The 25,612-nt window shown below is 43.5% G+C and overlaps 1 protein-coding gene across 1 annotated transcript in view; it reads left to right on the forward strand.

Moving 5' to 3' along the window:
* The window catches only part of CACNA2D3 (calcium voltage-gated channel auxiliary subunit alpha2delta 3), an 850,367-nt gene that overhangs the window by 772,480 nt on the left and 52,275 nt on the right, over positions 1–25,612 (forward strand). Inside the window, exons 32-34 of the mRNA XM_069473712.1 lie at positions 14,380–14,455; positions 17,092–17,144; positions 18,718–18,773. Coding sequence (XP_069329813.1) covers positions 14,380–14,455; positions 17,092–17,144; positions 18,718–18,773 — 185 coding nt within the window. The remainder of the gene's footprint in view (positions 1–14,379; positions 14,456–17,091; positions 17,145–18,717; positions 18,774–25,612) is intronic.

Consider the following 25,612-nt stretch of genomic DNA (forward strand, 5'->3'; position numbering starts at 1 on the left):
CTCGCACAAGTGTTAAGAGTCTTAGAAACTCAGCTCACAATGAGTTTCCTGTTCACCCAGCATAGAGTTTATTGGAGGCCCATGTTGAAGTAGGAGTCTGCACTGTGACGTGATTGCATCGGTCTTGAGCAAGTCACTGGGAAGAGGTAGGAAACGTTTTCACCTGGCCAGAAAGGAGGAGTATATTTTGTCTCACATTGACAAACCCGGGAAGCTTCCCAGGTATCTGGAACTCAGGGGAGGGAGGTGATATTTAGAGACTTGATATAGTTTTAGAAAATCAAGTGAAAGTTCTCAAATGCTCTTGATGGAGGTAAGTTTAATTCCGCTGCTGGAAGAAAACCCAGATGGCACTGAATTCCACAGGAGGCAGGTACCCTCAACTGGGTTGTGAGAACTCTCGCTGACCCCAAGTGAAGCTTATATAGGACGGCTTCCTCGTGGCCCCATGTCCCTCATGGGCAGGCCGGCCGTGCTCTTGGGAATACCTAGGCCTGTGGGAAAAGCCATCATCACGAGATCAGGATGTCAGAATGTCGCTCCGGAGCCAGTGCTTGGCCTCCCAGGAAGAATGGCAGCCTTTGAAGTGCTGCTTTAATGGGCGTAGTTGATGCTGTTAAATATATAATGGCAGGAAGCACAGAGATGGACCTCCAGCTTGCCTGCGAGAGCCACTGCACGCCGGCTGCCAGTGGGTAAGGCCGGCCTCCGGTTTATTACTCTCCTGCAGCTGAAGGGCTAGGAAGTGTTAGCTCAGGAAATCGAACTTTTAAGCCCATCAGCGAGACCAACTGAGCGCTGTGCTGAAAGCAGGGAATTCAAAAATGATGACCCAGTTTTTGAAATTCCGTAACTTGTTTGTGCCAGAAGGGAAGAAAAAAAGAAATGATATAAAAAACTGGCTTAACGCCAGCACTTCTGCACTCTCTGACACACACACTTGCTCGCAGGCCTGCCTGTAGCAGATTGTTCACTCCTGCCCAATTCCCTTCCCAAGTTCAAGTACAGTTTTCTTCTTTGCCAGGAGTCATCACACACATGCTTGAAAACTCTCCTTGGAGCTGGGCTTCGGTTGCTGCGGAGTTTTCCACAGCTGCTCCTAGCTCCCCACGGCGGCTCCCGGACTGCCTGCCTGCCGTCCGGGCACCACTGGTTTTTCCTATCTTTATGTGGATGTGTACATTTGTGTCATGTTAATTTGTTTTCAACTTGGTCGGGAGAGGAGGAAAAAGGTGAAGGATAATCGCACACATGTTTCTCATTTGAAAGCGTATTTTTCAACTTCTTTAAGAAACCATTTTTTTTTTCCTTTTTCCATTTGGATATTCCTTTCAAACTATTTGGTAGGAGAAAGAGACAGGTTGTAATGGAATTTTAAGCTTCTAGTGTTCTCCTTAATGTGGGTGAAGTATAGTTGACCTGAATCTAGAACTTTCTTTTACTATAAGAGTAGGCAACATATTTGAGTTAGAGAAAGGGCTGGGGACCTTACTCAATTATTACAGCATCCAGGAGCTAATTAACAGATCTCTTGGGCCTCTTTGAAGGGCATCCTCACTGGGGCCAGTAGAGCAATGAGAGTTTGAGTTTTGGAGTTAGGCAGACTGGGGTCAAATCTAGGCTCTGACATTTACTAACTGTGTGACTTAGAGTCCATCAAGTCACCTCTCCAAACTTTAGCTCCTTATATAGAAAATGAAGATAATAATAATTACTTCCAAGGGTTGCTGGCAGAGGTAATGAAGTAATAACAACCATGAAGTTCTTAGCACAGTACCTGGCAAATATGAAGAACTCAATCATTTCTAGCTGCTGCTGTGATTGTTGTTGTGGGTCCTTGCCCAGTCTTGGTTTGCTTTCTGCTTGGCACCAGGAAATGCTGCTTCTACATTCACCTATCTCATGGCAGCGTCTCATGATACCTTGTGACGGGGTCTCCAGTGGTAGAGCACCAGAGTTCCTGAAATCAAACCTTAGTGCCCTTGCCCTTTGCTGCATGCAGCTGCATGAGGTTGACAGTCCTTTCGATCAGAGAAGGTCTGTATTTCAGGAGCATTGAGAGGATGGAGCCAGAAGTCACCGAGAGCACTCTGGGACAGAAGTCAGGCACCACATTAAATGGAACTACACCCCCAAACACAGGGTACATGGTGTTGCTTTGGTGACTTGGTTGGCCCAGGTAAATTGCAGGGTCAGTTCACGGAGCTGACCTCTCAACCCAGAATCTTAAACACTGCCAGCTTGGCAGAAAATCTCTTGATTTGATCAGCTTATACCCGGTCCTAAAGAAATGAGTTTCATACACAAGAGCCCCATAAACCATCTGCTCCAGAAAGACAGAGCTCAAAGAGGAGAACACCACCTCCCTGTATCAGCCGCCCTTGTCTGTCTCCCCTGCTCCATCTTTGCTGCCTGTCTCTCTGGGACAGTGAGGTGATGCTCGCCCATGTGGCAGTGGACCAGTTTCTTGATTGCTCTCACCACTTCCCTCGTGACCTATTGGCCGTTCTACCCGACAGAGCCATCAGAGGGAAAGAGCATCCGCTTCTGGGCCTGCAGTGTCATGTAGAGGGAAAACCACTGGTTCCTGTGAACAAATGAACAACTTGAGAGTGTTGACAAAGTCCCACAGCAGCATGTGACATGACCTAAGAGTCAAAACCGGTTACCTCGGCCACTTTAGTTCAGTCTTTGGGTTGACTGTGTCCCCCCAGCTTATGTATCATCTAGTATCCATGGGCCAAACAACAGACCAGTAGCTTCAGCAGAGTGACAGTGGTAACCATGGCTGCCTTCCCTGAGCACCTACACACACCAGGCCTGGGCTGCACTTGACAGATCTTGCCTCTTGCAGGCCTTCTAGCAACTCTGTGATTCAGGCAGGGATAGGACCACTTGCACAGTTTGCAGGGCCCAGTGCAAAATGAAAGTATGGGGCCCCTTGTTCAATAAGTGTCAAGGATTTTAAGACACCACCAGCAGAACATTAAACCAAGCGCTGGCACTTAGTGCAGGTGGCATGCCCGTGAAGCCAGCCCATGGTATAAATATACCCGTGTTATAGCCAGCAATAATAAACCTTGGAAAAGATAAGAACCTGCCCTAAGTCTCTGCGTAGCAGAGCTGGATTCAAATGTCCTGCAGTCTGAAAAGAAGGAGAATTGTCCAGCTTCTGCCCTCTCCCTGGTTCTCTGTACAATAGCATTGTGCATGGCGCTGCCTTCAGTTGTGTGTGAGAGATGAAGGACAGCTGAGTAAGATGTAGGCTCAGCAGTGTCTTATCTGGGCAACCGGAATGTTCTGGCCAACTGAGTGATAAGATTGCTCTGATTTCTTTCAGCTGAAGTTGATAAATTGCTAGCTCAAGCCATGATCCCAGGCTTCACTTGTTTTCTCATATGATACCGTATGCCTAGTCAGCTTTTTGTGTTTCAAATAGAGAACTTCAAATACTTCTTCATTCTTATCACTGAAAGTATAGACTCCCTGCCTAGTGACTCGCTTAGGGTTTTTCATTTTAGCTGTTTTCCTTTTTCACTCGTGTTTATGTCTAGTGAAAGCCTTGCATACATCCATGGTTCTCTTTGCAGTCATTGGCAGTGACATTGTCTCTCTTGAAACTACTAAGAGAAAAATCTTGTTTCAAAATCCTCTTATTAGAAATTATTTACTCCCAGTAATGCAAATTCAATATTGTCATATATCCAGGGAAAAGGGGAAAAACAACACAGCCAGTCACAGGAGAGTGTTCAAGGTTCCTGATAGGGCCTCTGTGGTACTTTGGACTTGAAATAAGAAGACTTCAAATTGAGCACAAGATTTGCCACTGGGTGACCTTGGACAGTGTCCTCAGCCTTTGTGAGCCTAGTTTCTTAATCACCAAAATAGAGAACTCAGTGCATTTCCTGCTAATTAACTAAAATATAATATGTGAATATGCTTTTCAAATTGCAAAGCTATTGCAAACAAGAGGTAAGATTAACCCTTGAGTAGGAGTTCCAAATGGCAATGTTCTCCTGTTTTGTTTTGTTGTTTTATCCATAATGATCCCCCAAAGGTGGTTACTATATAGCAGTTACCTCCACAGCACAGCATTGGGGTGGACCTGTGGACCCAAACTCTGCTGTGCATTAGCATCCCCTTTTAAAACACACCTAGGCTCACTGCCCCCATGTGATTCTCAGGTGCAACCAGGGTCAAGAAATACCAGGTAGAAGCACCTGGGTGCAAGTATAGCTGCTGCACACTTACAAGTTGCCTGATCTTCTCTGTAGCAAAATAGGACCAAAATAATTATCCATATCCCTGCAAGTGAGGGTTAAATGGAATAATATGTGAGTAATTGAGGGTCCCCACTTGGGGGGACACACATGCCTGCAGCCTGTCCTCCTGAGCATGAGTGCCCAGCCTCTTGCCTGGACATCTCCCGTTGTGACCATGGGAATTCCTTGCGGAGCACAACCAGCTGGCGTGAATGGATCACATCATAAAACGAGAGCTCCTGGGTGTCCTCTCTGACCTGGGACTTCTACCTTCTGTTTCCTCTGTTATTCCTTCTCTTTTTAGATTTTCAAACAAACAAACAAAAATGTCTACATTGATCCCTTCCTAGACAGAGAACCCCCAGCCCAGCTTTCTGAAGTGTACTCCTTGACTTATCTTCTGTTCCTGCATCCTTCCCTTTAGGGTGAGGCCCCATCTTCGGGGCCTTGATGGTGGTTTACTCTCATAGAGGCCCCAGGGGAACTCTCTGGAACTACCAATTCTAGAGCAAAACATCAAGCATATAAACAGCAAGAACAAAACTCGGGTTTAATCTCGGGTAGGGCATCTTGCTGCTGCAGAACACTTAGCAGATTGCTATTATGATAAGACATGCAAAACAGTGGCCCTGCCACCCTCTTCTCTCCTCCTCTCTTCCCTCCACTGTAAGTAATAGAACAGAGCTCACCTGAGTTCTATGGACTTGGGCTCCAGCCTGGATATGAAGTGCCATTTGTTAGATAAGTGGCACAAATATGACTTTTAGGACATTTGAGCCAGGGAGACTGAAGGGAAATTTGAAATGAATTTAATCTGGAGCCTAAGTAAAGAGCAACAGTCCTCAAAAGACAGGTGAAGAAGTAAATTTTCACCGAAGGATGAAAGAGAGCTGTTGCTTTTATTAAATACTCAGAACTTGAGGGTTTGCCCTCTGTTCTTTGCTTTTACCAAATATCCTTGTGGTTTCTGGAAAGGCCAAGGCTCTTCCTTGTCCTTTGTGTATCTAATTATTATGCTTGAGGACAGAAAGACCAATGGAGCACACCTGGCCTTTGGCTTCTAGGGAAATGGATCGCTTGCCAATATTTTATTTTCACTTTGGAGCTATAGATAGTACCTATCTCTCTTGGCTATTGTCTTCTCTCTCTCTCTCTCTCTCTCTCTGTCTTTGTCTCTCTGGTTGCTGTTGTGTGCATATTGTTTTTTGTGCTTTTGTTTTTTGTCTGGGCTTGGTGCAACATGTCTGAGCTTTCACCGCCCCACCCCATCCCCTGCCAAAGCCATTCATATTTTTCCTGTGGGGCCTGACAAATATCTTTGTCATCCCACCCCACACACATTTGTTCACATGATTGGCTTGTGTAGAATTCCCTATGGCAGCTCCTTCTGCTATTTAAATCACCTTTCTCAAAGGTGACACATCCAGGTAGAATTCAAGACTTGGATTATTTCTACCCCTGTCTCTATACAATGGGACGGGGAGATCCCCCCCATCTATGGTAGTCACATCACATTCAGCAAATGCCCTGGCCTTGGAGTCTGGAGGGCGTTAAAGGAGAAGTCTGTTGCATTTGGATGGCTGCTCTCCTTTCATGCCAACTGCCCCACCGATGTCTAACGTGCAACAACTCGTGTAATGAATGTAATGGCTTCTTGGCTTCCTGTTGACCTGGCCATTTCCACAGAAGTATGCTTTATCAGAGGGCATGCTGAAGGGAACAAGGAGACAGATTGGCTTGGACAAGTGCATTTCTGGGCCAAACTTTGTGGAATGCAGAGACCTGGAGATTCCCATCGACCACTCTTTAAAATCCTAAAGCTGCTGCTTGAGGAACCCCAATTACAGCAATAGCAGCAACCCCCTCGTCTTCATCATAATAGCAGCCTGCCTCATTTATTAATACTAACTACAGGCATGGCATTATTCCAAGCAGTTGGCATGCATTGCCTTAATTAATACCCATAACAATTCCGCAAAGTAACTACTGTTATTATTTCCATTTGACAAAAGAGGAACTGGAAGTGGAGGCTCCCAGCATTTCCTTAAGTGACTTGTTAAGTTCACCCCCGGGAATGATGAAGGAGATGGACTTTGAACTCACGGCTCTCAGATTCCAGAGCATGTTCTCCTAATCACCACTCCTCTTTTATCCATGGTTGAAGTAGGCGAAAGTATTTTCTGAAGAGATATATTTTTACATTCATGCTTGTTCTGCCTCAAGAGATAGTGAAAGAAAGTCTTTCGATCAAATTTGGAGTCTAGTGTATTAGTTAAGATTTGGTTCTGCTACAAATAATGGGAAAATCCAAAATAACAGGAACTTGAACATAGGAGTCTTTTTCTCGCTTTCGTAAAAGAAGCCTGAAAATACTAATTTGGGGCCCTCATGTTAGTTATCACAGATGCAGGACCACATTTTTTTCTACCTTTCTCCAAGTTGGCTTTTAAACTCAAGATTACCTCATGGTTCACCATAGCTGCTGAGTCCCCACTATCACATCTATAATCCAGGCTTGCAGAAGGAGAATTTAGGGAGATCCACAAGCTTCAAAAGTCCAATTTTCAAATTTCTTTATTAAAATTTATTTTAACATATTTTTAAATTTATTAAGCAGCTTCCCATACAATACTTTCGCCGAATCACTTGGCCTCACCTAACTACAGAGGAATCTGGGAAACACACATATTGAAAAGTCAGAGTTCTGCTCACCAGAAGAGGAGACTAGATATTGGGAGACTACTGATAATCTCTGCCACACCCAGCATGCTCCAGTTTGCTTCAGACCACAGGACTCAGAACCTGAATTCCTGGGATATGCACTTCAGAAATCCTCAGGAGATGGGGCTGTGTTCAAGAGCTCCTAGTCTCACCTACACCCCACATGCCCAGTGCAGTCCTGAATGCAGATGGCCATGGCCACCATCTAACTCACCTGTCCATGTGCCTGCCTAACCCCAGACACTGACAGTAGTAGTGCTCAATAGCATCTGTGGGGTTTCACTACCAGGGATGACAGCAGCAACACCAACACTTGCGGGTACTGACATTTATCGAGTCTCGGTGACATGCCCCCCACTGTGCTAAATGCAGCCCAGGCATTACTGCAGTGCAGGTGTTACGACATGTAGGCATAATGGCCTCACAAATGTGGCAGAGCCCAGGGATGCTTCCCCCAGAACCCAAGTTCTCACTTCAAATGGGTTTTGCATTAACCCACTAGCAGAGCAGAATTCAGCCTTTTCCATTTATTTCCTATTCAAATAAAGAGGCAAAAGAAATTTAATATTTTTGGCCAGGCCTGGCGGCTCATGTCTGTAATCCTAGCACTCTGGGAGGCCGAGGCAGGAGGCTGGTTGAGCTCAGGAGTTCCAGACCAGCCTGAGAGAGAGTGAGACCCCATCTCTACTAAAAATAGAAAAATCAGCAGGGCGTGGTGCATGCCTTAGTCCCAGCTACTTGGGAGGCTGAGGAAGGAGGATCGCTTGAGCCCAGAAGTTTGAGGTTGCAGTGAGCCATTATGGTGACTCCACTGCACTCTAGCCTGGGCTATACAGGAGCAAGACTCTGTCAAAAAAAGAAAAAAAAAAAAAAGAAATATGATATTTTCTACTGTGATTTTATTTTCCCCTTCAGTTTAACAAGTAAAGCTAATTTTCGTGGAAGGGGCCATGTGAATGTGCAAATAAGCCAGCATCAAGGTGCACTTACTAACACCTGTGAATTTGATCCCTGGCCCCAAGATGGAAGCAGCTGTGGCTGGGAAAGCAACGCTCTGCTCTGAGTGGGGACAGGAACTGGTCTGATGCTGGAAGGTTATTGATCTTTCCAGGGCCAAGTTCCTTCAGAGGATCCTCTCTTCTTGGCTCTGAGGCATTCACACTTGTTTATCAAATCAGTGCTGCTCTCCAGGAAGGTAGGAAACTCTGTTCATCCTTGAGGTTCGCAGGTGGCACCTACCTATTTGGGGAGTCAAAGAAGTACCCCTAAATATGTCCAGACTAATAGTGGGCCCCGCAAGGATGTGTCTGGGTTTGTAAGTTTGCAGTTCCTACCTGCAAGGTACTTAAAGTAAAGTCAGGAAGGGAAGAAACAAACACACAAGAAAATGCAAGTGGGGTACATCACATTCTAACATTCATGGCTCTTACCTCTGTTTGCACATTAGAATTCCTTGGGGGAGCTTAAAAAATAACTTGTACAAGTTCCCTAACCCAGATCAGTGAAATATTAGGGGTAGGAGGGGAGATGCCCAGCCATCAGCATATATAAAATTTTTTTTTCAAAGTTCCCCAGGTGATTCTAAAGAGCAATGAAAGTTGAGAATCACTGTTTTAAACAAATGCCAGTGTGTATGCTCCCAAATGGCCTTAGGAACTGAGAGTAAGTTTACATCCCAGTTCTCAGAGTCTTCTGATGAGAACTCATGCCCATGAGATCCTTAAGGAGCAAGCTATCCTTGAGAACCCATGTCTGGGAAGCAGTTTGACTCTACCGCTTTAAAGTACGAGAGACCTGGATTGATAATCCAGCCCCTCCCCTTGCTAGCACGGTGATGATCTTGGACACGTGACTTCTCCTATCTGGACTTTTGTTTCCTCTCCCTTAAAATGTCACCAGGGGAGATAATGCCAACACTGCTGGCAGAAAGTAATCAATTCTTTCTTATTGTTATTGCTCTTAGTACTTGGGTGAGATGCTGATAGGATCAGTATCTACAACTTTTTTCTTTTTGTATTATCGGCACCTGTCAATAAAAGGCATTGATTTGGTGCCGATAGATACTCTGCTTAATCTACCAAATGAGTGAGGCTTTCTCACGGCGCCCCATTCAGTGTTCTGCAGTGGACCCCAAGTGACCCCAACATCCTGTGTGCTGGGCTCCTGGCGGGTATAGCCACATGGAGCTGCTTTTCTCGTACTGATGGGTGCCCATTAACTAAGCTTGTTCTAGTGATTTCCAGTGGGAGGGCTCAAAGGCAGTAGGGCCAGGGGCGTGTAGCTTCTCCGCCTCAGCTGTGTTAGATATACTGCCCTGATCTCAGAGCAGCGCCATTTCTGCAAGAGGTTGCTGTGAGATGAGATGGAGACGCCGCAAGCGGGAGAGAAGGGAATGCATATTTTGGATCTTCTATTCACCTTCAGATAAGTGGGCTGAACTTTCTACCCTCCTGGCTCTCACTAAGAATGTGTGAGGGCTTCCCATGGTGACGGTCTCTTTGTTAAGAATTTCCTATGTTCCTGCTCCATGCCCTTCCACGTGCAAGTTAAACGCTTCCCCCAGAGAACATATTTTATAGCTCAACAAAGGATACATATTTTTTCATGTTACCTTAGTGAGTCATTTTGCCTCTCAGACTTTCAGATTCAGGATTGTTTAATTATGTCCCATGATGGGTCTCTCTGTCAAATGCCTCCCTTGTCCCACTTTTAGGGCTGTATTTGCAAACATTAAGCTGTTTTAAGATTGGTTTTAAGCCAATTGTTTAGCCAAAGTCAGCTAATCCAATGAGTCATTGCAGGTAAATTACCTGGCCTCATGGCACATAGTAGGTATTTAATAAATGTTGATCCCCGTAGGTGTTAACCAGCCTAAATTAGCTGAGTTTGTGCCTTTAAAATTCAACCTGCTAATTCATAGAAAATAATATTTTTCCTCATTGTGATTTTTGCCTAGCTGGAAAAGAACAGTATCTGCAAAAGGACTTTAAACATGTCCTAACGTCACGAGCTTGTCATCCAAGGCTCTACCCAGCACGGGGGCATAGGATTTCCCAGGCTTTGTTTGCATTGGTTTGAGCTGCTTCTTCAGAGACCATATCTGCCTCTGTCAGTGTTTCAAAGAGATCTGTCTAGGGAGCACAGTGATGCTAATGACAAGGTCTCAGGCTGTGGCCCTGGGTTGAAGTGGCCTGGTGGTGATGTCACGGGGGTTAAGCCGTGTTATCTGTAATGAGAATAAACTCCACTTGCTGCGTGCAGCAGTGCGAAGCATTGGTCTTGGGCTGGGCACGATTCTCAGGGCTTATTTTAGAGTCGAATGAAAGCAGGCAATTATCATGTTCTTTAACTATAATCAGCCAAACAGGATACAGGTAGCCACAAAATGGAGTTATTTAAAACGGTAACAGAATCACTTCAAAAAGGGTAATAATCTGGAAGTCTCTTTTTCTGCAACATCTAGTTAAAGCTGTCTAAGTGTGGAGAAGACAGGGAAGGCTTGTTTTATAACCTCCTCAGTGGCAATAGTATCAGGAAAACCTCCTTTTGAAATGAAAGACAGGAACCCTGACCTGGGGGCTGCCCCAGAGCAATTTAGTTTGGCTCCAACATGTAAACTGGAGCCTTTGAAAATGATCCAAGGAGAATCCTGAGTTTCCTGCCATCTGTCTGTCAGGGTGGTTGCCATGGCAAGGGTTGCTCACAAGCCCAGCCAGCTGGTCCAGCCTGGCCTGGGGACTCCCCAACTGCCCCTCAGCTTGGCTTGAAAGTTGATTCTGGACATTGGTTATGACGCTTTATCTTGGGCATCATTTCTTGAGAAATTTCAATAAGACCCTGGGTTGGGGCACAGGTCTGAATTCTAGGCATTTCCTCAAATCTGTTAGAACCTACTTCTGAGCAGAAAGCAGGGGGAAGTGATTCAGTTTGGCCCCCAACTAATTCTAACTTTGCCACCAATTAGTTTTGTGAATTTGGGTGTGTTATTTAGGTTGGTTAAGACTTAGTGATCCCCTCTGTAAAATGGGGATGATTATACTCTATCTTCTAGGGATGTGCTTAGAAGAGTGCCTTGCTTATGGTTGCTAAATAGAGTTCAATAGATAACAGCTGTTTTTATGATGGTCCTCAAGTATTAATAAGAAAACCATGGGCAGAAGTTTCTGCATTATCTTTTGATAACCCCAGCATAGCTTCTGAGGGTGCCTTGTACTGCCGTAAAAAGCATAAATTTTATTCTGCATCGTACATGCCAGTGAGTTAAGAAAACCAGGAAGCTTGTCCATCCCATAAAGCCCATCATGATTCCCATTGCATTAAACACTGCCCCATTACTTAACAGTGGCAATGAAAAACATGCCAGTCCATAACAGCAGTTATAACCCTGCCTTCTGTTGCATACTTCCTCTGTGCCAGGCACTGCGCTCAATGCAACACAAAGATAACTTTTTTAATCCTTGTGACCACCCTGTATGATAGCCGTCATTGTCACCATTTCACAGATAGGAAACTGAGGCACCAGAGAGTTCAAAAACATTGTTATAATTGGGTGAGTTAGGATTTGAGCTCAGGCGTCACTGACTTCAAAGCTGGCCCTTTAACTGTTATGTCACACTGCATCCCTGAACCTTTGGGAACAGCGCAGCTTTAAGAGCCCTAACTCTCACCAACAATGAAATCAGGTCTTCTGTTGTAAGGATCTTAACAGGGCTAGCACATTTCATAGTTCATTTTAGTGTACTTCTGCACACTTAATTGTTTAAATCTCAGAACATCTCCACTGTCATTTTATAAGTGAGAATATGAAGTCTCAGAAGCAGATAAGCATGCTGAATGTATGGCAGAACCAACTTCTAAAGCCAAGGCCATCTTGCATCCCTATCTGTGAGACTCCAGGCACACCCACGCGCCTCTAAACTCCATGCTGCCTCTCGCCTGGCTTGGCCACAAGTTTTGGCTGTAGCGACAGAGCTGGGCAGGAGGGAAAGGATAAGTCAATACTAATTCTTGCCTAATCCCAGAAAGCCTTTGCAGGGGTACCTGTAGAAACCTCCCGGGTAATGGTGTCATGGTGGGCCAGTCAGGGACCAGTTAGACCTGTCCACTGTGGTCTGCAGGTAATTTTGTGGCATATCTGGGTTATTGTCAGGGCTGTATCAATGTGGAGCATTTCTGTGAGAAGTGTGTGTGGGAGGCTTCCCCAAGCCTAATGCTTGGCTGGTTTATAGTCTTCATTTCTGTTTCTATGCTTGCATCTGCATGAGGGGAAAAAACAAGAGGACAGTAAGGAAGAAACATTCTGATGAAGGAGAGGCCTTGGGGACTGGCTGGGAAATTGTGTGACCACTGGTATCCCCATGGGCTTTGCTGCCCAGGGAGTGCTGTGTGCTGCAGGTCGGGAGCTGGCTGTTGTCTTCCATTTGGTCAAATGTGGCCAGTTTCGTACTTGGTACCCATAAATGGCTCTGTATTCAATCCGTTTATCCATGTCTCTAATTTATTGTCCAGATAGAGACCTCCACAGCATGTGTTGCAGTTGACCCCTTTGTTCTCAGTTGTGTTGTCATCTATTCAAGAGTCATGTGACCAGGCAATCATTCATTAAAAAAAAAACCCTGAATGTCTTCCCCATGCTGGGTGCTGTACTTGGTACTAGGGGTAGGTATGAAACAGATCTAACACCAGTCCTGTTGCATGGATCTTTTATGTCTAGTATTCTTAACAAGCACAGCAGTTTAAGTACACTCAACATTAAGCATTGTACTATTCTAGAAAGGAATTCCTGTGGGGAGAATTCCATTCAGTCATTTAGAAGTGCATGTACTAAAGTGTTTAAAATTGCATCTGGCAGCTGTTATGTAACTCAGGCTGGACTTCAAGTGTCTGTCCTTGGGGCTGCCAGGAATGGTGGGAGATGCTGAAGGGCCGGGTGGGGATGCAGGTCTCCTTTGCCTACAGCTTCCGAGTATGGGATGAGGTGCTCACTCCATCTAAACACTGGAACACGTGTAGGGGCGGAGAGGGAAAGCCTCCTCCATCACTCCCTAAAGGTTTGCTGAAAATGAACTGACAAAGAGCAGATTAATAGAAGAAAAAAACATACAAAATTTATTTTAATATGGACAATGCAGAGAATCATAGGAAAATGATTACCCAATAACCCAATGGGGTACTGCTATTTCATAGCCGGAAGGAAGATGGAGGAAATGTGGCAATTTGAGGGATAGTAAATGCTTTTTAGGGGGAAATGAATGGGCCTAATGCTCAGACAATAGTTAGTAAATAATTTTTGTTGGAAACTGAATGGCCGTGGAGAGCAGACAATGGTCTGGGACCAAGTTCATCTGGGTTCTAGGTGTTTAATTTTACATCTCTTCTTCTGTGATACGAGTTTTAACCTCTTATGGAGAACAAAGTGTCAGGAAAGGAACAATTGTGTTCCTTTTTGGCAGGTCTGCTTTTTAGGTAGATGAACAATTTTATCTTGTGATTTGGGAGAAAGAGAGGATTGAGAGACTCCAGTGGAGGAGTGGAGCATGCGGGGAGGTGAGGAGAGACCTTGAGGCTTCTATGAGTCAAAGTGCCATATTTCAGGCAATGTTTTCTGAGTCCCAACTTATGCTACCAGAAATTGCCACTTACCTTTACTGTGTAAAATTGTTGATGGGGAATTAAAATACCTTGAACAATTTAAAGTAAAACATTTTTTTTTTTTTTTGCTACTGAGTAAAGGTCCTAATTGGGATGAGAGCTATAGTTTTATTTCCAATGGAGAAAAAAATGTCCACTCTTTGGTTTTATAAACTGCACTGTTCTCAAAAGTAAGAATACACTCACTACTCTGATAGTGGCAATGGGGGTGGGGTGGGGATTACAATTAATGAGCTGGCTGGATTCCCACAAACTGTCTATGTTCACAGCTGATCTTGATCTAGGCCTATGTCCTAGTGCTTGAGAAAAATAGAGGCTCCTACCATTGATTAACCCAAAGTGGCCCTTCCCAACTCTCCCTGACCTTGGAGCCATGGCCCAAATAAATTTCATTCAGGGTCCAGCATCCAGTTCAGAAGAGCATATTCCCTTTAGACTATCTTGGTCCATGCAGACCATCCTTGTTCAGACCAAAATGATTGTTTCATCAAGTTAGGCAGATCCTCACCTCCCTGTACCCTTCCCAATACCTTTCTTCATTCCCTTTGTTCTTCAGGTTCCACATAGTGACAGGACTGCATCTCCGCTACTTGACTTTGCCATATTCCTTGTCACCCTTTGTTAGTCCTGTGTGGGGTTAGCCCCTGCTACACCTGATAGTGACTGCTCACCTCGTGGTACACAGCATCATTTTTGTTCCCATGTTTTCTCATTTAGTGAAGCTCTTTTCCATTTCTTCCTATAGAATTACGCTTTATGACTACCAAGCCATGTGTAGAGCTAACAAGGAGAGCAGCGATGGTGCCCATGGCCTCCTGGATGTAAGTACAGCGCCGTCACCCAGAAAACACCTGCACATGTCTCTCTTTCTCTCTGTGAGCATATCTCCCTCTTTGGAGCAATCAAATTTATCTTTTTTCAAAACCATGAACATTTAAAGGTATTTCCTGACTTTACTCATTAAAAGAAAAACCCACTTGTGTTTAAATCCAAATCCAGTGATTATATGAATGAAAAACTGGTCTAAACTCTTTGATGGATTAATGCAGCAGCCCCCTTTTGATGGATAGAAAAAGGGAAAAGTTTTGCCAATTCTCTCATTTGTATATAAAAGAATTTGGTTTTGTTCAACAGAAACCTTTCTTTTGATTTGTAACAGAGCTCTGAGCCTGTGCCCTAATTCCCATTTTGATCATAGATTCTCTCCCCTAATCATGCTCTGCTGAGTTTCAGCATCGTTTTCCCTGGAGCTGGTTCTTTGGCGATGTCGCAGTTGAGGATCAATCAACATAGCTTTTGTGTGATTAGAAAATGGCTTTCAGGCTGCCAGAAATTGACTGTTATAATTTACTCCCAGTTTAAAAATATAATTTACAATGTGAAGACAATATAAATTTGGCCACCAATACCTAAAAGCACAGGAAAAAAGGCCATATGTAGAGATATATATATAGATATAGATATATAGTATACCTCTATATAATCTGATATATGTGTATAAATATGACCCTTACAATGTTAACGTTTTGTAAATGCCAAAAATTAACCTAAAATTTGGTTTGAAACACAACATTTAAAAGCCATTTTGGTTTTAAAACATATACACCTTCTCATTTGCAGATGTCAGATCTTACAAGGGCATTATTTAAAAACCAAATGTTTAACATGGTTCTCCTACACTGAGGGAGCAAGAAGTGATTCAGAGCTGGAAAATTCTTGAGAGGCAACTGTAAGAGTTGGACAGTTTGAAAAAATACAGCTTTTTAGTGAGACTCAACATGTCTTTCCAAACCTATCTTCCCTAACTTTAGCATGAATATTTCCAGACTTAAAATGTTCCCAAGATATGTTTTCGTCATTAGGCTTAAAAGCACAATGGCTTTATCCCTTTGAATGACAATGTGCATTTAAAATTTTTTAATCCTAAATTTACATAATCCCTCTGTTTACTCATATATGGGACCAATGTCTGGCAGGGGATGCTTGAATGCCTCCCTCCTGGCCTCGGGGTGAGCTGCCAGATAGCCTCCCCACCCAACCTCCAAAGCTTCCTTAATCCTTTTATTCATTCCTCCCTCTGACCCACACTACCCATCCCAGCAGGTACAAAGACACAGAATTGTCCCAGGGTCTGACTACCCCAGTCTTTTTGAAAGAAAGATGATTATTTTTCAAGCCATGAAATGTAATGGCAAAACCACAGGACTACAAGGTTGCATTTGGTTTTAGGAAATAGTTAAAAGTTCACATCCTTATCTGACCCTACTCTTGAGGCCCCAGAGCCCTCCGATCCAGGGAATGACATTGAAGTACTCAGTCAAATCAGAGCAAGAGCAATAAAAAGTCTGAAATTTAGTTGGGCTGTGAATAACCTTAGTATTTGTGTTGTTTTTGTTGTTCTGATCATTTTCTTTCTGGCCTGGAATAGGAAAATTTTGAGAATGGCTGGGGTTATACAAATTTGTTCTTATTTTATTTAAAACTGCGGAATTCCTCCATTTCTAGTTCGAGTTCTTATAATTAAAATGCTAAGAAGGTAGGATTAAGCAGCCATGGCTCCAGAAACCAGGATTTGGCATGCATTTCAATTTTCTGATACCTAAAGGCAACCACAAAAGGTTCTGAGGTTCTTCTGAATCTGCCATCTGGAGCCCGGAGCCCGGGCTTTGCCAATGTCATTGCCTGCCTCTCAAGTCCGCCCCCCACTCACATATCTGGCATACCTAGGTACAAAGACCCGACTGAGGGGGACACTTGGTATTTTCCAGAATTCAGGAAATTGAATTATCCACATAGGAAATATCACAGAGTAAACAATCCAACTGCTTTTTTTAATTAAAATATTCTGAAATAAAGATTAGGCTGTCAATGCCTTCTTTTATAGAGTGAAAGGGATTTTCTGCAAGGATAAAATCACATGTTTATATGGTTATCATTTTTTCAAGTCCAAATATGTAAGTGTGAGAAAAGGCAGCTTAAATCCTACATAATTCATGGAAGGCATTAAAATCAAGTGTATGCAATTTTTGCTTATTTCAATGAATGACATACAGTGATGGAGAACAGGGAATCCCCTTTCCACGAGGCAGCCCTGTGAATTACCATTTGAAATTAGTTATATGACTCCAGGCCCTCAGCATTAGGCTGCGAAATATTAGCCCCTGGGGGTAAATGTTTAAGCATCGTTTGCTGAACTTCCTTTTTCCTCCCAGTGATAACCCTTGTATTAGATCATGTTTATTTTACTTGTAAATCACATCTCACAAAAGTGGAGTTCAAAGTTTTAAAATGTTAGTTTTGGGATACAGTATCCAACCATTTTCTTCCTTCACCGTTTTTTTTAACATGACATCAATCTCCCTAGAAGAATAACATTGTCTTTATGTAAAGCCTTGAGTTAAACTACAAATTTTGTGTGTGATACATTGTTTTTAATGAATCGAATTCTTCTCTTCAGCCTTATAATGCCTTCCTCTCTGCAGTAAAGTGGATAGTGACAGAACTTGTCTTGTAAGTGCAATTTTCTGCATTTTGGGGGAAAAGGATTGTTTTTCTTTTTGTATTATAAAGTGAATTGGGAGACTGTGCTTCATTCTTTCAGTAGTGATTAAGTTCATAATACTCCAAGACAACCTCAATGAACATCTTGAAATATTGAACATTGAGACCAAAAAGTTATCTTTTATTAAGTTATCTATGATCACTCCTTATGCCCTTATGTCATTGTTTAGCAGACTAACAGCTTGCAATACACAATCCAAATTTATTTATTGTGGTTACTGTTAAATGTAACATGGATGTCTGGCTGGTTTTCACGCAGCCTGGGTGGGCTGTGGTCAGAACAAGCTGCTGTGGCTGTCCTCTGTGCTACTTCGGGTGTCTCAGCGTGTGCAGGGGTGACAGTTTGTGGGGTCGTCAGACACGGCTGGGAGCTTTTCTTAGGTGTGACTTAATTGTTTATCCTGTCAAATTATGGTCCCGTTTGGAGGGTGTTAGGTGCATCTGTGACTTAGGTAAGACTTGAAATGGCACGAAGATGAAAGACTTGACTTCCAGACCAGATATTGGACACGTTGTAGAAAGACTGTGTCACACAAAAGGGAGGAGTTTCGTAGATGAGCATGTAAACCAGATTGTTTAATGTGCACCAAACTCTCTCTCTTATTTTCCCCTGTTAAGACCCCAGCTCTGTGCGGTTAAGGCAGATTTCTTGCAATTTGATGAATTAGACACGGTCCTCTTCATTTCCTTAATATAACCTGTATTAATTTAACAAATTTTATAACTTCAAGTGGGAAGTAAGTTCTCCATACATATAAGAGACAGAGAAAACACATTAACAGATAATAGTGGGATTTTGATTGAAAGAGAGAGCTGTTAGGAGTAATAGCCATGAGCCTAAAAAATAAAAGACTGAATTTTGACCTCTGTCCATCCATTTGGAGAATGATTTATATTATTTTTGTATTCTTTACTAGCAATTGAAAAATGTTGATTTTTATGAAGTTGTATCATTTCATAAAGAGAAGTTTGTCCCATGTCTTCATACACACACACACACACACACACACACACACGGGGGTGAGTAGAGGCAGAGAGGGAGAGATGTAAACAAGTTTGAGTTGCAGTATAAATTTTGAAAGCATCCTTTATTCCTGCAGATCATAGTCTAGGTAGAAGAGAATATTCTATTTGTATTTCTTAAACAAGGCAGGAAAAGCCCTTTAGAAATTGGCTACTTACTGAGGAATCAAACTAGATGGTATTAATAGCAAATGATGGGTGAATAATAACTAGAAAACTATTTCAGCCCATCCAGCAGGGTGTTTCACAGCTAGGAGTCTCTGAGTCCAGGGAAAGCTGCTCTCAGGGTCTGGCTGGCACAGGGGATAAAATAGCCTTTCACAAGTAAGATAAAGCCTGGTGAAAATTCAGTGGTAACTCAACAAACCATGTTGATATCTCCAAATTGTGATGTGATTCTTTCAAATGAGGTGAGCAATGCTAAATAACACAGAATGTCATTGTTCTGCTCAGAACATGGATGACCAAGTAACACTGGGCTTTTCCACGATCTGTTTAGGTTTCTGGTGGAATTTAACCTCTGCAGTTGGTGGCACTCTGATATGACAGCTAAAGGTAAGCAGCGACTGGTTTCTATTTTCTAGCTCAGGGTGATAAACCCTGGGTTCACTGGCTACTTTTCATCAGGGATGTGCTGGTTGCATAAAACTCCCCAGGACAAAGTGATGATTTTTCAGCTTTGTCAGCAAAAAGCCACCCTTTGTACTAAGTGCCGTACTGTCCAGTCTGACACAAAATTCCACAGGCTCCATTCAGCCCGTGTTGAATGTACATCTTGACCTGTTCTTTGACTAAGGCTTTGAGGTCATACATTGCAAAGGTAAATTCCTGAGAAAGCTCACATGCTATGCTAAAAATCTGACAGAGACAGACACATTGCCTGTGTCTCAGGCTGACTGAATGGATAACTACCTGATTTTTGTTTTCACAACTACTCTCATACAACATAAATCTATGATATTACCCTCCCTGCTCAAATGCCTTTGATGATTTAGCAGTAATTAGTAGAGACTTTTAGAGGCATGAGTTGTGGAGTTAGATCAGTATAGATTTGAGTCCTGGCTCAGAGATTGGCCTTGACAAGTTAGCTGATCTCTCTCCAAGGCTGTTTCCCCACACTAGGCACAATGGGGAAAATAAAATTTATGTCTTAGGAAGTCGTGTGTGTGTGTGTGTGTGTGTGTGTGTGTAATGATAAGCTAAATCATGTTATATGTTGACCACAGTGACTGGAACATAATAAGTGCTCAAAAAATGGTAGCTGTAATTATAATGGTGATGACAGTGTTGAACAGGACAATGATGATTGCCTATAAAACCAATGCTCCTTAATGAGAGATGTCTCCGAGCGGTCTGCCCCAGGCCTGCCCAGTCACTTGATATTTCTCAGATATACTCCGTTCTTTCTCTCCTTCCTTCACTCGTGCTCATTTTCTTACCTGGGATGCCAGGAGCTAGCACACTGCTATAATTCTTACTATTTTAATATCTGTCTCTTAAAAAGAGACCAATTAGTCATGTATCAGCATTCCCTCCAGTGCTGGCCATATTTTAATCTGACATTCCCTCTCCTTTCCCTAAAGACCCAATCTGTGAGGATTCCCTCAATTCCCCCAGGCAGACTTAGCAACATTTCCTTCTTGCTCCTGCCCAGCCTGCTCACACATGATCCCAGCCCTTCCCCACCATTGTTGCCTCAGTTTGTGTGTGTGTTTTATGCTAAACTAGAATGCCCTGATGGTAGGAGCTATGTCTTAACCCTTACTATCTCATAACACCTGGTGCTTAGCACATAGTAGGTGCTAACTCTTTGCTTATTAAATACCATAACAAATATTTCTTGTGCCGGACATGACCTTTAGAGTCACTATAGTCACTGCTTTGTAACTCAAAAACAGGCCCATTTTGCCTGAATCCAGGAACTCTCTAATTTCTACACGTGCTGATGTCTACACAGAGTGGGCTCTGGTGACAGTGAATCTGCTGCACGTGTGTCCAGGCTTGGCTCTGCCCCGGGAAGCTGACAGGCCAGTGGAGCAGGACCCCTGTGCTCTGCTCTGATCCACACACACGCAGCGTCCTGGTGACCCCCAGGGCTTGGGTGCAATCCTTGCCCCTCCCTGCTGGGTTAGCCCCCGTTCCGAATGCCAGTAAGTGCCCCAAATTCCACTTCTAGAAATTAAGCCTAAGGAACTAAACTGAGGTGGGAACAAAGGTTTCCAGGACAGGATGATCATCACTAGGGAATTTATGATTGTAAATACTGCTAAGTCTTTAAATGTCTAACAATAAAATCCATTTGAAAATAAATTACAACCCATCCACAGAAAGGCACATTACTCTGTTTCTGAAAACTTTCTAATGAAACAAAAATGTTTGTGAAATTAAGTAATGTAGAAAAACAAAACAAAACCCAAGATACAAAACTCTATGTACAGCAAAAAGACATCAAATCAGGGCGGAAAGAGGCGTGGAGTTAAATAGGGTTGGCAATCAGTATGGGAAATGGGGAGTTAATAAACAGAAATCAAAATGTGAGTTAGAAAAACAAGAATATCATGTCCCCTGAGAATATTTTACCTATGGTGTGAACTTGCTTTTGTTAAAATTGCACATGATTTGGCAAAGAAAGGTGAGAAGGAACCTACTCAATGGGGGTTGTTTATCCCCATTCCTTCTGAATCAGGCTGTGTGCTGCCTAGCCTAGTTTAGCCCAGCGATTAAGTGCCCTGGTTTTCAAGTCCGGCAGCCTTTTTCTGCTTCTCGCTAGCTGTGAGGTCCTGGGAGAGTCGCTTGGTCTCTCTGGGCTTTGGTTTCCTCATTTGTCAACAGAGGAAATGGTAGACATGGTGTGGTTGTGAGAAATGAATTAAGCAATACATGCAAAGCCCATGTGTGAGTACTCCATGGGCTTGCCCGTGATGGAGTGCTCCTGTTTTGGGGGGGTAGTGGTTTTGGCTAAGACATCTGGCTATTTCTGGCCGGGCGTGGTGGCTCACGCCTGTAATCCTAGCACTCTGGGAGGCCGAGGTGGGCGGATCGTTTGAGCTCAGGAGTTCGAGACCAGCCTGAGCAAGAGCGAGACCCCATCTCTACCAAAAAAATAGAAAGAAATTATATGGACAGTTAAAAATATATACAGAAAAATTAGCCGGGCATGGTGGTGCATGCCTGTAGTCCCAGCTACTCGGGAGGCTGAGACAGGAGGATCGCTTGAGCTCAGGAGTTTGAGGTTGCTGTGAGCTAGGCTGACGCCACGGCACTCACTCTAGCCTGGGCAACAGAGAGAGACTCTGTCTCAAAAAAAAAAAAAAAAAAAAAAAGACATCTGGCTATTTCTTAGAAGAGTGTGCAGTGCTGAGGGCAGTGGGCTGGTCCTCAGCAGTGGTTTATTTTTGGGCATTCTTCACACCTGATGAAGATGCTCCCTCTTCTTCACACCAACCTCCTCTCCCACCCCCCTCACTCTCACCTTTACCTGGTACCCTTCCATGACCTGCCACCACAGGTATCTATCCATAGTCTTGTTTTGTTTCTGCAGATTTGACAAGAGTTAGCTGGGAGTTTTTGTTGAGCACCGGTCATTGTGATCTCTGCCTGGGGCAGTGGTTTTCCACCGGTGGCGGTGAAGGGGGAGCATTGCAATGTCTGGATACATTTTTGTTGTCATAGCTCAGGGAGCGGCTTGTAGCTAGAATCTGGTGGGTAGAGGCCAAGGATGGTGCTAACCATCCTGAAACACACAGAAAAGCCCCCACAACAAAGAAATATCCCACTCAAAATGTCAGTAGTGCTACTGTTGAGAAACCCTGGCCTAGACCGAGGGGTGAAGGATAGGGGACAGTGAATAAGGGAGGAGGGAGTGGTCTCTGCAATCACAAAGTTCAGACACACGTGTGGAAGTTCCCATTTTGAAATTCCACCCGCCACCCCACAGCTGGACCAACAGTGGTCAAACCTTTAGCTAAGAGAAATAATGTGATACCTTAGTTCTCTGGTTCCTGTCTTAGGGAGATTTTTAAAAAGCCCCTTCATAGATAATTTCAGCAAGTCCTCTCACTCCACTGCCAGACTGAGACCTCCTTTCCACAGACTGTAGAACGTCTTTGTCAAAGAATGATACCGTTGACACGTGGTGTGCTGATACGTAGTGCTTTGCCATTTCCAGAGATCTGGCATGTAGATTATCTTCAAATCCCTTCAACATCCCTGAGAGGTGGCTACTGCTAGAATTTGTCAGCAGACCTCTCTGAGTCAGACAGCCAACAGACAGTGGGTGCAGACCTAAGGCAAGGCCTGCCCCTCAGCTAGATGATGGTGGAGCTGCGGGCTGCCCCTCTGTAAGCCCCTGTGTTGAGCCGGGCGTTGCACAGGAATTATCTCACTCAGGCCATCCGCCCTCTCCTGGGCACGAGTATGACTTTTTCCATTATACGGATGAAGAAACTAAGTCGGATGGAGGTGAATCAATTCATCCATAGGATTGCTGTCATTGGGATATCTTATTAAATATAAACGCAAATCCTAGACCCAGTGTAAGGAGAGGAAATTTTCAGGCACCATTCGATATTGGCTTGCAAGGTTTCTTCATTCTAAATTTACCATTCCCTCACTAGATAAAGACCCTGAGCTGAGACATACATCTTTGTTTTAGCTAAAAATGGAATCCATAATTACACTGTTTATCTGCTTCATTTCCTTAATGAAGGGGACTGTGGAAGCCCATTTCTGCTTGATTATCACAAAGGTATCATTTTGGTGAAGTTGCACAAAGAGAATGGAGCTTGCTGGCACCTGGTTGTGAATGGGAGTGCATTCACAGAGACAGAAAAAGAGGAAGGCTTTTCAAATGGCAAATCTATTCATTCCCAATTGTCTGCACATAATTACTGTGAACCCAAGTCAGTTATTCTCATCAGGGACATTTGTTGCTAAGGGGAAATTAAAGAAATTCTATTGTTCAGATGCTCCATTGGGTACTTTGCTGTGAGTGATAGGTCATGGTGACATCTCCAGTGGGACTGGGGTGGGAGGCAGGGCGGTGTGCTCTGTGATGGCGCGGAGTGAGGGCTCCGGGGTGGGAGTGCCCAGGCTTGCATCTGGACTCCACCACTCACTGCAGGGTGACTTTGGGCAGCATCTTAATGTCTCTGAGCTTTAGTTTCTTCATCTGCACAGTGGGATAGTAGCAGGGCCTTGCTCACTGCATGGTGATGAAGATTGTGTCCATGCAGAGGTCCTAGCACGGTATTTGGCATGTAGAGAGTTCGGCTATGAAAATGGTGACGTTAGTGATCTGCTTTTAGGAGAATGAGGATTGTGGTGAGACACTGTCCGTGAGACTCAAGGCAGGCTGTGTCTACATTCTGAGCCTCAGTGTTTCCCTTCTGGAAAAAGAAGGAATCAGCCTAGCTGAGCTCCACGGTCCTTGTGTATCTACACCTTTGTAAGATGGTGGGATATGAATGCCCTAGGAGTTAAAATTCAGTAACCGATAGATTGCTGGCAGCCTTGGTTATTGGTTTGAAATTCCCTAGATAAACAGTAATAAGTGGCATAGACATGTGGTGTTTTCTATAGCACTCTAGACAAAGAGAAGTCTTCATATGAAGCTAGGTTATTCAGATTAAATGTGGCCATGGTTCTGTATGATAATTCATGTGCTTCCCAAAAGCATATCAAGCAACTCCCAGCCAATCTGCAGTCATGCTATAAATAGACTCAACAGTTTATCACCACATCAGCATGGGGTGCCCTACAGTTGTCAAAGGAAAAAGAATTTCATCTCCAGAAAGGATCAGAGCCAAATGAGTCTGGCCATTGAGAGCGTTGGACTCATTCCATTGTAACTGGGCCCAGACAATTGGAATTAGAGATGGTGCAATTATCAGGCTTATTTAAATCCCGTTGCTGCCTATCTTAGCCTGACCTAAAGACCTTTCTTATTTTTTTTCATTGGCCAAACTTCACAGAGCAGTTAAGCATATACATACTGGAGCCAGACGACTCAAGGTCAAATTTTGGCTCTGCCACATGCTGAATGGTTGGATCTGGGCAATTTACCCCAGCCCTCTCTACTCATTCACCTTCTGCAGAACAGAGATAACAGTTGTTCATACTTCATAGTTTATTTTTTAATAGTGCCATGTTTTCCTATTAAATAAATTGTTATGTATAAAGCAGAACAGCATCTGGCACACAGCGATTTCTTAATAAATTTAGCTGTTGCCATTGTTAGGTTTTTGTATGTCATTGGCATGTTTGTGCCATATCCATTTATAATGTATGCTCTAGTATCCTTAATCTTTATTTCATTTTAATGGACTCACTGTTTGGAATTCTAATAATTTAAATATGAAAATGAAACTTCTTAAATTGAAAATCAGAGTGACTTGCCATACAGAGAAATCAATTGTAAAAATAAGAACCATGAACATGAAAAGTGCTACCAAATTGTAGCCAGATACTATGAACTTTACATTTGGTTTCTCCAGATTAAAAGGAGAGAAGAGCAAATGCAAGAAAGAAATAAAAAGGAAAGAAATATGGTAAAAACTTCCTGGTATCAAACAAAGATGGCCTCCTTACGAAACAGAGGAAAAAGAATTGGGAAGAAAATGGCATTCTCACCAAGTGCCTGTCTGTGTTGTTACTGTCTGGCCTGGACCATAGGAAATCATCTTACCTTCCACCTGAACAGCAAGCAGTTTGTCATAAGGGACTGAGCTTACATTTTCTTGTCCATTTTATTTGCTTGAAAAATGCCATTCAGGAGAATCATTCCTGTATTCAGCAGGCATTTAACGCCTGGGCACGGGGGCCAGTGTCTGCGACTGTTATTCTACCCCAGTGTTGGTAGAATAACAACTACCAGCACCATATAGGCAGTGGAGTCAGAGGGCAGAGAAGCAGCTATCTGCTTGCCTTTTCTACCAAAAAGCAATGGCTTAAAAAGGCTGGCAGTCAGAGGACGCAGTGACATAAGAAAATAACATGAATGCATAGAAGTCATAGTGGTATTAAGAACATACACTTTAATAACACTCCCAATGTGCCAGTTACTTTCCATGTAATTCGTTTGATTCTTTAACAACCATACGAGCTTGGTACTGTTACTTCCCTTTTGCAGTTGAGGACACTAAGGTGAGAAAAGTTAAAAATTCACTGGATGTCACACAGCTGTAGTAGGATCACCCCCTAGAATTTGTGCTCCTAGCTACTACACAACTAGCCAGCTCTGGCATGTAGGTGGTAACACTCTCTAAGGACTAGCATTCCATGAAGGCTGTGTGTGTTTGTGTGTGTGTGTGCACGCATGCATGTGGATCAAAGTGTGTGTGTGCCTCACACTGTTATGAGCTGCACAAGCTTTCGTTTATTCCTCAGAACAATCC

Source organism: Eulemur rufifrons, chromosome 7, assembly GCF_041146395.1.
Source record: "Eulemur rufifrons isolate Redbay chromosome 7, OSU_ERuf_1, whole genome shotgun sequence".
Taxonomy (NCBI): Eukaryota; Metazoa; Chordata; class Mammalia; order Primates; family Lemuridae; genus Eulemur; species Eulemur rufifrons.